A 12,262-nucleotide genomic window follows, 5' to 3' on the forward strand; every position below is an offset into this window, starting at 1 on the left:
TTCTTTCTTTCTTTCTTTCTTTCTTTCTTTCTTTCTTTCTTTCTTTTTTTCTCTTCCTTTCCATCTTTCTTTCTTATCTCATGCCTAGCCCTCTCCCCCTCAAACTTCCTTTATATAAAAAAGAAAGGCATAATTCTTGAAGAAAATAAGCATAGTCAAGCAAAATATATAAATTTTAACTATTTCTATACAAAAAATCTATATGTCTCATTCTGCACCTTGAGTCCATCATCCCTCTGTCAGAATAGAATGATTCCTTTTTAGTCCTCTGAAGTCATGGATGGTAATAGTATTGATTAGAGGTCTTAAATCTTTCAAGGTTATTTTTCTTTATAATGTTGCTATTTTATAAATTGTTCTGCTAACTTTATCCTGCATCTGTTCACATAAGTCTTTATAGGTTTCTCTTAAGCCAGTCCTTTTGACCTTTTTTATGGAGTAAGAATATACTCATGTACTCTTAATTTGATTAGCCATTCTCCAGTTGATGGGCACTTCCTTTGTTTCCATTATTTGCTACCACAAAAAGTGATGGTGTAAATATTTTTATATGTAACTCTGCTTCTCCTCTGGGTTAGGTATTTTTCCTGAGTGACTGCCTCTGATTATGCATGCTGTGCAGGTGGAAGAAGACATGATTTCTGGTTGGCTGAGAGAAGGCTGAGTTTGGTATTATGGGATGGCTGTGAATGAAAAATGTTGGAGAGCTTTGAGAAAGGCAGTTGAGAGAGATAAGTGAAGACTTTTGAATAGTGGACTCGAGCCAGAGTTGTGTGGGGGAAAGTACTCCCATTATTTTGCAACCTCTGAGACTACTAAGCGTGGTCTCTCACCCCAGAGAGATCTCTCCTTGGTTGATTTTAAATCTCTCCCAACCAAACAGTTTATTAATTCTATTGTACATTCTATTGTCCATACCAGAGAGGTATCAAACTCAAAGACCACAATCAACCAGCAAAACTCCCAAGTTCTTCTTGAACCAGATTAAAATGTAGTTGGGAAATATTTGACAAAAGAAATAAAACTTAAATAATGTTATAGTTTTGCAGTCCATGCAGCCCACAGGAATCTATTTCTGTTTGAGTTTAACCCTAATTTGTATAGTTTCTCCAGTTTTCTGTTTGTTATCTACTTTGATAAAGACATTTGCTACCTATTTGTGATGATTGCTAAGCCTTTAAGTGTACCTTTAAACTATAGGTATTTGAGGTTTAGTAGGTAGCATTCACTCCAGCCCAGTATTCCTCAGGAGATCTGTGAGAGAAGACTTCAAGTGGTTCTGCCCTTCCCCTATTAGCCTGTGGAAATATTGAATGGCCCTGTTCCTGTTCTCTCAAAAGGTGGAAATCAGTCTTCCTTAAAGACTGGGTGGATCGGACCCCAGAACAGATGCCACATGCTAGCCAGCTGCATTTATATTAGATATCACAAAAAACGTATCTATCCTATATGTATATGGAGTCGTCTTCCTCTTTCTTTGAACTCTTTGGGATATAAATATATGGGTTGTATTGCATGGTCAAAGAGTATGCACAGGTTAGTAGCTTTGGGAGTAGAGTTGTAAATATCTATAAAATATCTGGCCCAATTCATAGTTCCATCAAAAGCTTTGAAAATAATGTGTAATGTTATATAGATTTTCTTGAAATGGAAATTTATTGTTTTATATTGAATCCTCTTTTATGTTCTGCTGTATACATGAAAATATTCTCTTTTTTGCTTTTCTCATTTTGTATTTAAGTTTAAAATTAATAAAAACATTTACAAAAAAGAAAAAGAAATTAGAAGGAAATCTACTTTGTGGAGACTACATTGTTCCAGTAGGAGAGGGCAAAAGTATTTGATGCAAGCTAACCTTTGTGAAGTCCAGGACTAAAGGTAAATCACAGTGTGTCTCACTCAAGCAATATTATTAGAACCATCATGAAGGAAGAGTTCAGGGCCTATCAATAATCACCTTAGAGAAGAGGAAGGGAATAAACATTTACATAGCACATATGACAGGCATTGTGCTAAGCGCTTTACAAATATTATTTCATTTGATCCTCACAGTAACCCTTCTAGGTTATACCCATTTCTCAGTTGAGGTCACTAAGGCAAACAGAGATGAACTGATTTGTTCAGGGTTACATAATGACCAAGGTGGGATTTGAACTTAGGTCTTCCTGACCTGGAGATCTAACACTCTACCCACAGTACCACCAGCTGCCTCTAAAATTGGTTGTGAGACTTAATTGAGAAAATATACATATAATGGTGATATGTTAGGGGAGGGTCTGATCAATCTGAGTCCCCCATCCTCCCATTACATAGGGAAGGCATTTTGCAAATTTTAAAGTGATATAGAATTATCAGGTATTACTACTACTGCCAAAACTAAGAATTTACCCCATAGCAACTCATCTTTTTCTTACTCTCTCTAACAATAAAAAAAATCCCAATAAATCAAGGTGATAATAATGAATGGTTTTTAACATTGGTCATTTACTACTGATAGTAAGACTATTTACTTTCTTTGAAATCCTTTTTATCTATGCATATTCTTTGAAGAGGCCACCCTAAGCATAAAGCCTGCAAATCAAAAAGAAAAAAAACAACTTAGAATTGGCAGGTCCACCTGATATGTGATGGGAAAGATAGATTTGGGATGAGTTTGAGAGTACGTGCAAAAGTAGAAACTAAGAGGGAGGAAGAATTTCAGAATTAATTGGGACCCTTTTGGAACTCTAGGAATGCTCTCAAAGTTAAAGGTCAGGCTCTTATAAACAAAGAAAAAACTATAACTACATATTTGTGTATGAACAGGGAACCTGATTACACTGTGCAAAACTTCATTAGTATAGCATAGAACCAGATTAAAATGCAATTGGGAAATGCCCAATAAAATAAATAAAAATGCAATACAATGTAGATAATGTTCATTTGTGGTTCTCTCAGTCAGTTTTGCAGCCTTCAGGGTCTTGTTTCTATTTGAGTTTGAAACCATTCTTTTAAACCAAAGAGTGAATAATTTTGGAATGTGGTATCCTTTGGCAGACCAATGGGTGACTTTTGAACATTAGAGTACCTTTGGATGCTTTTTATGTCACTGGTAGAAGGATTGTATGCTATAAATTTGTATTAATGGGATCCCTAAAATACTTATGGATGATACAATAAACTGAGGAGAACTAAAGACTTCCAGTTGAGGTCTGCATCTCCACAAATGGTTCAGCGCTCTAGAGTGTCCTGTGTAACTGCTAATTCTGCAGATGTAGTCTTATTGTTCTCTGCACTGCTCACAGAAGAACACCTAGGATCCAGGTACAATCTATAAAATATTTGTAAAAAACTTAACTATAGTTGCAGTTCTTTTCCTATAATCTGCTTATTAGGATTCAGCTAGAAAAGGAAAGTTATTTACTTTAGGATTACAGGAAAATAGATTTGCAGCTGGAAGGACCCTTAGAGATCTCATGGTCCAATATCCTCATATTATAAATCAAGTGTCTTGCCCAAGGTAAATCAGCAAAATTTTAAAAAATGTATTGATGCTTTTTGCCTTTATGTCACAATCATTTTAAACTACTGTTCAGTCTTTTCAGTCATATCTGTCTCTTTACAATCCCATTTGGGATTTTCTTGGACAAGATATTAGAGTGGTTTGCCTTTTCCTTCTCCAGCTCATTTTATAGGTGAGGCAACTGAGTCAAACAAGGTCAAAGGACTTGCCCAAGGTCACACAGCTAATAAGTGTCTGAGGATGGATTTGAACTTAGGTTTTCCTGACTCCAAGTCTGGTGCTCTATCTCCTGTGCTAACTGACCCTAATTTCAAGCTCAGCCCTTCCTCACTCAAATCAAAATCAACTGCAAGTCATGTCATCATCTCCCTGATGTCATGGTCCTCTTTGAAAACTAAGGACAGGGCACAGCTAGGTGGTGCATTGAATAGAGCACCAGCCCTGGAGTCAGGAGAACCTGAGTTCAAATCTGAACTCAGACACTTGACACTTAACTAGCTGTGTGACCTTGGGCAAGTCACTTGACTCCAATTGCCTTGCCTTCTCCCCTCCAGGGAAGGGAAAACTAGGGAGAAACACAACAACAATTTCAAACTGTGCCCCTCTTCCAAAGTAACTATTCTCTTATGACAAAGAACAATTGAGCAAAAACGTTTGATAAAGTGGGCATATCTGACAACGTATACAATATTCTTTCCTAGTTGTTCCCCACCTCTCTGCTGTAAGGGAGAGCATGAGAAGGAAATTATAGAACCAGACTATAAACCTGGGTGCAGAACCAGGTGGCGGAGGCGGCGGAGGCAGGCAGAGGCGGCTGGACCCCTGGGGCAGGGGCACCATAGTGGGGTTGCCTTGCATCTGAGGGGCTCCTGGAGAAGCTGCGGCAGCTGCCTGCTGCTGTTGCCATGGAGGGATGGATCCTGTCCCAGAGCTCGTGGTAGTAGTAGTCGTATTTTGCTGCCATGGCAAGGGGGTACTGGAAGCCATACTGCTGCTGGGTGGCGGGGGAGGCGGAGGCTGCTGCTGGTACCATGGGGGAAGAGGGCCAGAGGGAGGGGGAGGGGCTGCCCATTGGGAGGCGGCGGTGGCGGCATCATACCTTTTCCTTGATGTAGGTGATAGACCCCAGAGCCCACAAGCGTACTTCCCAGGTACTGATCCATTGAAGGAGGGCCATGGTGCCCAGGTGGGTGAGGCCCCTGGTTCATTGGTGGTGGGGGTGTCTGCATACAGGGGGGTGGAGGCCCATTAGGGTTGTGCTGCATAGGATGACCGCCATGCCCACCCGTCAGGCTGGGCAGTGGATGGGGAAAGTTGTAAGGTCCACCGCCAGGCCGGCCAGGTCCTCCACCATGCATCCCATGGTATGGACGATTGTCTGAGGGTCCCGAGTTCATCCACGGTGGGCGGCTCCAGGCGGTGGGTTGTTGGCTGGGGCACCAGGTCGAGGCGTGCTGGTCAGGGGTGTGGCAGCAGGCCCACAGGCAGAGCCAGCAGAAGCTGGGACAGGAGCTTCACCCAACTCTGCCATGAGGGACAGGTATTCCTTATCCATGCAGGCTTTGTCCTGGACTGACTGTGGGTCACCAGGCCTTTGGAATTTGCAATCTGAAGCAATGTGGCCAGCCCCTCTACATTTGGTGCAGACCATAGTATTTGTGATGCTTCGGGTCTCTGAGCTCTGCCATGGTCTTAAAATCCTGTTGTCATCCTCCCGGAGGGTCCCATTTAGGCGGGCTAACTCCCGAAGCTGCATCTTCCATAAGTCCTTCTGGTCCTCTGGGGTTTCAATGCCAATGCCCTGTTTCAGAATGTTCCGGATCTGCTCTACTGCCTTTTTTATATTCTCCATGGTGTTGGCAGTAACCAGGGCGTGGAGGGGCTCATCTTCCCCTGGCAGCATCTGCCCATCCTTACGTCCAACCTTGCCTTCCTTCACCGAGCCTTTCCCCCAGATCACAATCTTGGCATTGCACTCCTCAATATTCTTCAAGGTGTTGCCCCTGGGTCCATTGAGAAGTCCCACAAAGTTGATTTCTGGATATTCATCCCGTGGTATCATCACCTTGTCGCTTACTCGGGTTGCTGGAGGTTTGTAATCTGCAGGTGGTTTGAAGTCAGGGTTGAGTGCCACTATCTCAGTGATGAGGTTGTGTCTTTCTTTCTTCCTCCAGCTTCTTCCGGGTCTGAAACTCCCTCGAGTTGAGTCACTTCCCCTCGCTATTGTAAAATGGGCTTAGGGGAAGGGGACCTGTCCTCAGGGTTAGGGGGGATGCCCAGGTCTCCTGTGCGCAGTTTGCGAGACAGGTCTTCAATCTGCAGTTGCACTACATAGGCTCTTTCTTGCTCCCTAGTGAGTCCGGGGGCGATGACAGTCGACATGCCCGGAATCACCGTCTTCTGCTGCATCGTGTCCTGGTTCCATCGGCGGTGACTCCTGGCCTTCGCGAACCTTCATGGGGCCTCAGCGCGCCTCCCCCAAGCGGACCCCGATGTACCGCACCGCAGAGCGAGCGCGAGCTCTTTCCTCTCACGAGGCGGGCACAGCGGCGACCCAGAAAAGGCTTTTGACAAAGTACAACATCCATTCCTATTAAATGGAGCCTTCCTTAAATTAATAGGTATCGTCTATTTAAAGCCATCAGCAAGTATTATATGTAATGGGGATAAGCTAGAAGCATTTCCAATAAGATCAGGGGTGAAACAAGGGTGTCCACTATCACCCCTCTTATTCAATCTGGTACTAGAAATGTTAGCAGTAGCAATTAGAGAAGAAAAAAGAAATAAAAGTAATCAAATTAGGCAAAGAAGAGACCAAGCTATCACTCTTTGCAGATGAGATGATGATATACTTAGAGAATCCTAGAGAATCAAGTAAAAAACTACTTGAGACAATAAATAAATTTGGCAAAGTTGCAGGATATAAAATAAACCCACAAAAAATCCTCAGCATTCCTGTATATTTCTAATGAAATTCAACAGCAAGAGATAGAAAGAGAAATCCCATTTAAAGTTACTGTAGACATTATAAAATATTTGGGAATCTACCTGCCAAAACAAACCCAGGACCTACATGAGCACAACTACAAAACACTTTTCACACAAATAAAGTCAGATCTAACTGATTGGAAAAACATTAATTGCTCTGTGGCTGGGTCAAGCTAATATAATAAAAATGACAATTTTACCTAAATTAAATTATATATTTGGTGCCATACCAATCAATTTACCAAAAAACTACTTTATAGAGCTAGAAAAAAATAGTAAAAAAAAATTTCATTTGGAAGAACAAGTGGTCCAGAATATCAAGGGAGTTCATGAAAAGAAATGCTAGGGAAGGTGGACTAGCTATACCAGATTTTAATCTGTATTATAAAGCAGCAGTCATCAAAACTACTTCGTACTGGCTGAGGAATAGAGGAGTGGATCAATGGAATAGATTGGGTACACGAGACTCAGCAGTCAATGACTAAAGTAATCTACTGTTTGATAAGCCCAAGAACCCCAGTTTTGGGGATAAGAACTCACTATTTGACAAAAAACTGCTGGAAAAACTGGAATATAGTATGGCAAAAACTGGGCATAGATCATTATATAATACCATATACCAAAATCAAGTCTAAATTGGTGCATGATCTAGGTGTAAAGGCTGATACTGTAAGCAATCTGGGAAAGCAAGGAGTAGTTTACCTGTCAGATTTGTGGAGAGGGGAAGACTTTATGACAAAACAAGAATTAGAGAGCATCATTGTAATGTAATGCCAAGGAAAGGCAACTTCCCAAGGTTCAGAATACCAGCATAGGTGCTCTCCATTTTATTCAGTGACCAACCAAGTACAGAGAAGATCAAAACATGACATCATTCCAAATACAGCATTTACTAAATGTGATTAAATAATCTCCAAGCACTATCCCACCCCAGGACCTTCCAATCATTCAATCAATTACAAAGTCTCTGTTCTAAATACTTCTCCACCCCTAGGCTATACCTTCATTTAGTCCACCACAAAGCTCCTCTTCTCAAATGGAGATTAGTTTCCAAACATAAGGTCAAAAGTTCCCCACCCCTGAATCACAATTGAATCTACCCCAGAGTTACATCAAGTTTAAACACAGCACTTAATACCCAAATGGAGGTCTTTTCTTCATCTTGACATGAGGCAAGTTCTCAGCAATCTTAGTTCCTGGGGAGACAAGGCTTAGCAAGGCCATAAGATACATTGCCAGTCCCTTCATGAATTTATCCTCTGTCTGTAGAACAGTCCTAGAACCCCTGAACACATCAGCAAAGCCCTCTCCCAGGATTTCTGTAAACATACAACAAGAAAATCCTTCTTCAGGGCTTCTGAACCAACAGAAAGGCTCCCAGACCCCTGCAACAACAGCACTGTCCTTCACCAGTGGACAGTATTCACTCTCTGTCTGCAGGACAGTCTCAGGGCTTCTTAGTGAACAGCCAGGTTCCAGGACTTCTTCAACAAAAGGACTGTCTTTCACCAGTGGACAAATCTGGCAAAATAACATCAAAACAGACAGACAAAGTACCAGCAAAACAGCCATGTCTCCTCAGTCCTTGGCAGCTCAGGGGTCAGGTCTCAAAAGTCCAGGGCAATTCAAAGCGGCCACCAGCAATTCTCTTAGTCTCTCTCTCTCTCCACGAGGTGCTGCTTCCAAAAAGATCTTCCGCCTCTCTCTTATCTCTCCAAATCTACGTCACCAGCTCCTCCCAGTTCAGGACTTTCTTTTCACATCAACAAGTCCATCCCACAGGTGGGATTAACAAGCTCTGGGTTTTAACACAATCAATTTGAAAACCAAGCCAATACAGGGGAATCTTTAATTGCCATTACTATCACAATCATAAAATGCAAAATGGATAATTTTGATTACATTAAATTGAAAAGCTTCTGTACAAACAAAGCCATTGTAACCAAGATTAGGAGGAAAGTGGAAAATTGAGAAAGAATTTTTACAATCTATGTCTCTGATAAAGGACTCATTTCTAAAATATACAGAGAATTGAGTCAAATCTATAAGAATACAAGTCATTCCCTAATTGGTAAATGATCAAAGGATATAAGCAGGCAGTTTGCAGAGGACAAAATTAAAGTTATCCATAAACATATGAAAAAATGCTCTAAATCACTACTAATTAGAGAAATGCAAATCAAAACAACTCTGGGGTACCACATCTCACTGGCCAGATTGGCTAAGATGACAAAACAGGAAAATGACAAATGCTGGAGAGGATGTGGAAAAATTGGAACACTGATGCATTGTTGGTGGAGTTGTGAACTGATCCAACCATTCTGGAGAACAATCTGGAATTATGCCCAAAGGGCTATAAATAATTCCATACCCTTTGACCCAGCAATACCACTTCTAGGGTTGTATCCCAAAGAGATCATAGAAGTGGGAGGAAGACCTGTATGTACAAAAATATTTATAGCAGCTCTTTTTGTGGTGGCAAAGAATTGGAAATTAAGGAGTGCCCATCAATTGGGGAATGGCTGAACAAGTTGTGGTATATGCATGTAATGGAATTCTATTGTACTATAAGAAATGAGGAGCAGATAGACTTCATATTTACCCAGAGAGGCTTATACGAACTGATGCTGAGTGAGAAGAGTAGAACCAGGAGAAATTTGTACACAATCACAGAAACAATGTATGTGTGATGACCAGCTTTGAGAGACTGAACTCTTCTCAGCAATGCAGGTTTATAAGTCAACCCCAAAAGACTCATGATGGAGAGAGATGTCTACATCCAGAGAAAGAACTAGAAAGAACTGAGTTTGAATCCAGATTGAAGCAAACTACCTGCTCTTTTTCTTTATCTGGTTTGGTTTTGTTTCCTCTTTCCCATTGTTTATTCCATCTGATACAATCCTTCCTTATAACCTTACTATTGTCTAATGTGAAAGTATTTGCAGATCCTATACTTGATTGTATGCCACCATGGGGGGGAGACAAAATTTGAAACTCAAGGAATTGTGGAACTGAATCTTGTAAGCTAAACGTAAACAAATTAATAAAGACCAAAAAAAATTTTTTTTAAAGAGACAATTTTTTCCATCATCACAGTATGTTCTGGTGACACATGCTTTCAGAGCAATGCAAATTGAATGGTCTCCTTTGACCTCTTTAAAGGACAATGCTGTCAGGTTAGGGAAATGGTGAGATTTATCACTTTTCTAGGCTCAATAAATCCCATTTTGATATCTCAGAGCCTCTCACAAAGACAGCAGCTATTCAATAAATAAATACACTAACCGTTTGCCAACAGAAATGGAGACATAGTTGCTGTCTATTCATTTTCTCATCATTGTTGAACATTTACCATGCTTCTCTCCAACCCCCATCCCTTCCCCTTCCTATAAATATAAATTGAAAGTGCTAGCCTGAATAAAGAGAGGCTAGGCCTTTTTCTGTTGGCAATTGTTCATGCCTGAAGCCTTGACAGTGGAGTTTCAGTTTCTTTTGTTCACTGGTACCTTGTTATGACTGAATGGGTCCCAGTCCCTTTTCAAACAGCACTTACATTGTTCTCTGCAAACAGGAGTGGCAGAAAGTGATTTCCACCAAGGAGGCAGCCACAGGAACCAAGGTGACAAAGTTTTCTGGTATAAAAGCAGGAGCAGGGAGCTGAGCATGTGCCATTCCAAACACAGAAAGCATTTGATAGAAATAATCTCACAGAGCTCTGGGTGCCATTGGTGGCTTCAAGCTAGAATTCTCATCTACCTGCCATGACTTCTCTTCTGTTAGACATACTATATGAAACCCACACCCAGGCTCCTCCTCCTAGCAAGGACTTCCATCATTTTACCATCACAAAAAAAGAGGTAAAACTTATTTTAGCTTTGACTTTTCAGAATATTTCTGAGACTTTACTAAAGAGTTTTTTAGCTGGCAGAACTTTGGTGAATGAAAATCAACATATTATTTTCCAATAGTGGGATAACTAACATTTTATCTATAGCCACAAAAGATCTGAGATACTATGCATTTTTTCTATTATTGAATTTTTCATTGTAAATATATATGTTGAAAAAAATGTGTTGAAAAAACTTCCACACAAAACATTATTTTCATGGGAAACATTGTTCTGAGAGCCAAAAAATGGACAAATGAACTTTCATAACATAACTTTTTTTTTAAGCTGAGGACAGCCCATACTAGAAGCATTAGTTAGTATTAACACTAAAACACCATTTCCCAAACATTTTTGGTCAGTATCATCCCCATCCTCCTAGGTAAAATAAGAGATGGGACAGGTTTGTGTAAGTGGGTGTGGGGGACTTGGTTGTATCTTTAAATTACTACTTCCAAAGTCCTGGAAGGTGAGTTAATGGGCATGAAGGAAGCTATTGGAGAGGAAGGAGAAGGCTCAGGGCCTTGACCCCTTAAATCACAATATTTTCCCTTAAGGTAGTGTCAGAGGTGTTCCTAAGTATATACCCCTGAGGCTTTGCAACATTAAGTTTTGAAGAGAAGCACTTTGTAGTGCTGGCCTTGGAGACAGAAAGACCTGGGTTCAAGGCCTGCCTCTGACACATTAGTTGTGTGACCCTGGACAGGTCATTGAGCTTCTAAGTGCTCTTGGCAACTCTGTAAGACTGTAAGATGCAGGCCTACACTGATGGAGGAAGTTTCTTCACCTGGGAGTTCCTTAAATCAATGAAATCACAGATTAAGTCCCTGTTGTTTACTTAAGGGTTAGTAGGTCCTAGAATATGGAGTCTTGATGTTTAAGACCTATGACATTTTATTACTTGTTTAGGGAACTGGGCACTAAATAAAATGTTTAGTACCTTACATAATAATAATTAATAACTTACTATTTAGGAGTGACTTAGGTAGGTACTGGAAGAAATACATGTTTATAGTCCTATGATTCATTATCTTTCTGTGCTATTTTAATGTCAAAAATGAGGATAATGTGCAGAAGGGAAGCGACTGGCTTCGGGTCTTATAGTTCAGGGCAGACATGGGAAGAGGTTCCTTGTTAGCTTCCATCTCAGACTTATATCTACTGAAATAGTATATACTCTGCATGGTTATGCCCCCACTTTAAGCAACCTTGATATAGAAAAATCTAGATTTAATATATGTTATACATATAAATAAATATATAACATATTATATTATATATATATATATGTATATATAATGTTACTTTAATTTAATAAATATAACATTGCCTTGTGACCCAAGGGTTAGAAAGGATTCTGGACTCACAGGCCTAGGGGCAGGAATAAGGGGGTATTCTCTGAGGGATCAGTTTCACTCTCTCTGAATCTGTCCCCAAACTTAGGTAAAATTTCAGGGAAACCTCTTCTAAAACAAAGTTAAGGTATGGTTTGCATGTAGGGTTTCCCCAGAAACGGGTAAAAAAAGCTCCCTCCCACAAAGGTAGTCAGTGTATACTATGGGTATCAGGTATGGGATACAGTCCTTTATTCCTTCTACCACAGAAAATCATTAAGACACAAAGGATTCAGACATGAATAAACAAATAGAGGAAACCTGAAGCATATAGGCTGTCCCTACTGCCTCTAGCACTAGCAGGCTGAGTCTCCAATACTTGGTAATTGCTTCCCACCGCCCATGGCCCTAGGAGTGACCCTAAGGAGTCTGGAGATTCACAAGCTCTCATCTGATGTGTACCTTCAAATATTAATTGCTCAGTAATCTTCTCCTCAGTAACGCATAACCCAGGAGTTCTCAAAGTGGAGTCTGGGGATCCCATCCCCAAGA

At 40.6% G+C, this 12,262-nt stretch overlaps 1 protein-coding gene and 1 pseudogene across 1 annotated transcript in view; one reads left to right on the top strand and one right to left on the bottom strand.

Annotated features, from left to right (window-relative positions):
• Nucleotides 1-4,126: 4,126 nt before the first annotated feature.
• LOC138165621 (splicing factor 1 pseudogene) lies at nucleotides 4,127-5,911 on the bottom strand (annotated as a pseudogene).
• Nucleotides 5,912-5,992: 81 nt separating this feature from the next.
• LOC138165740 (F-box only protein 36-like) overlaps nucleotides 5,993-12,262 on the top strand; it is a 32,750-nt gene continuing 26,480 nt past the window's right edge. Inside the window, exons 1-2 of the mRNA XM_069094051.1 lie at nucleotides 5,993-6,123; nucleotides 10,062-10,347. Coding sequence (XP_068950152.1) covers nucleotides 10,252-10,347 — 96 coding nt within the window. The 5' untranslated portion in view covers nucleotides 5,993-6,123; nucleotides 10,062-10,251. The remainder of the gene's footprint in view (nucleotides 6,124-10,061; nucleotides 10,348-12,262) is intronic.

Source organism: Petaurus breviceps, unplaced genomic scaffold, assembly GCF_028583685.1.
Source record: "Petaurus breviceps papuanus isolate PSGF00001 unplaced genomic scaffold, PetGlider_PUasm1.0 214, whole genome shotgun sequence".
Lineage (NCBI taxonomy): Eukaryota > Metazoa > Chordata > Mammalia > Diprotodontia > Petauridae > Petaurus > Petaurus breviceps.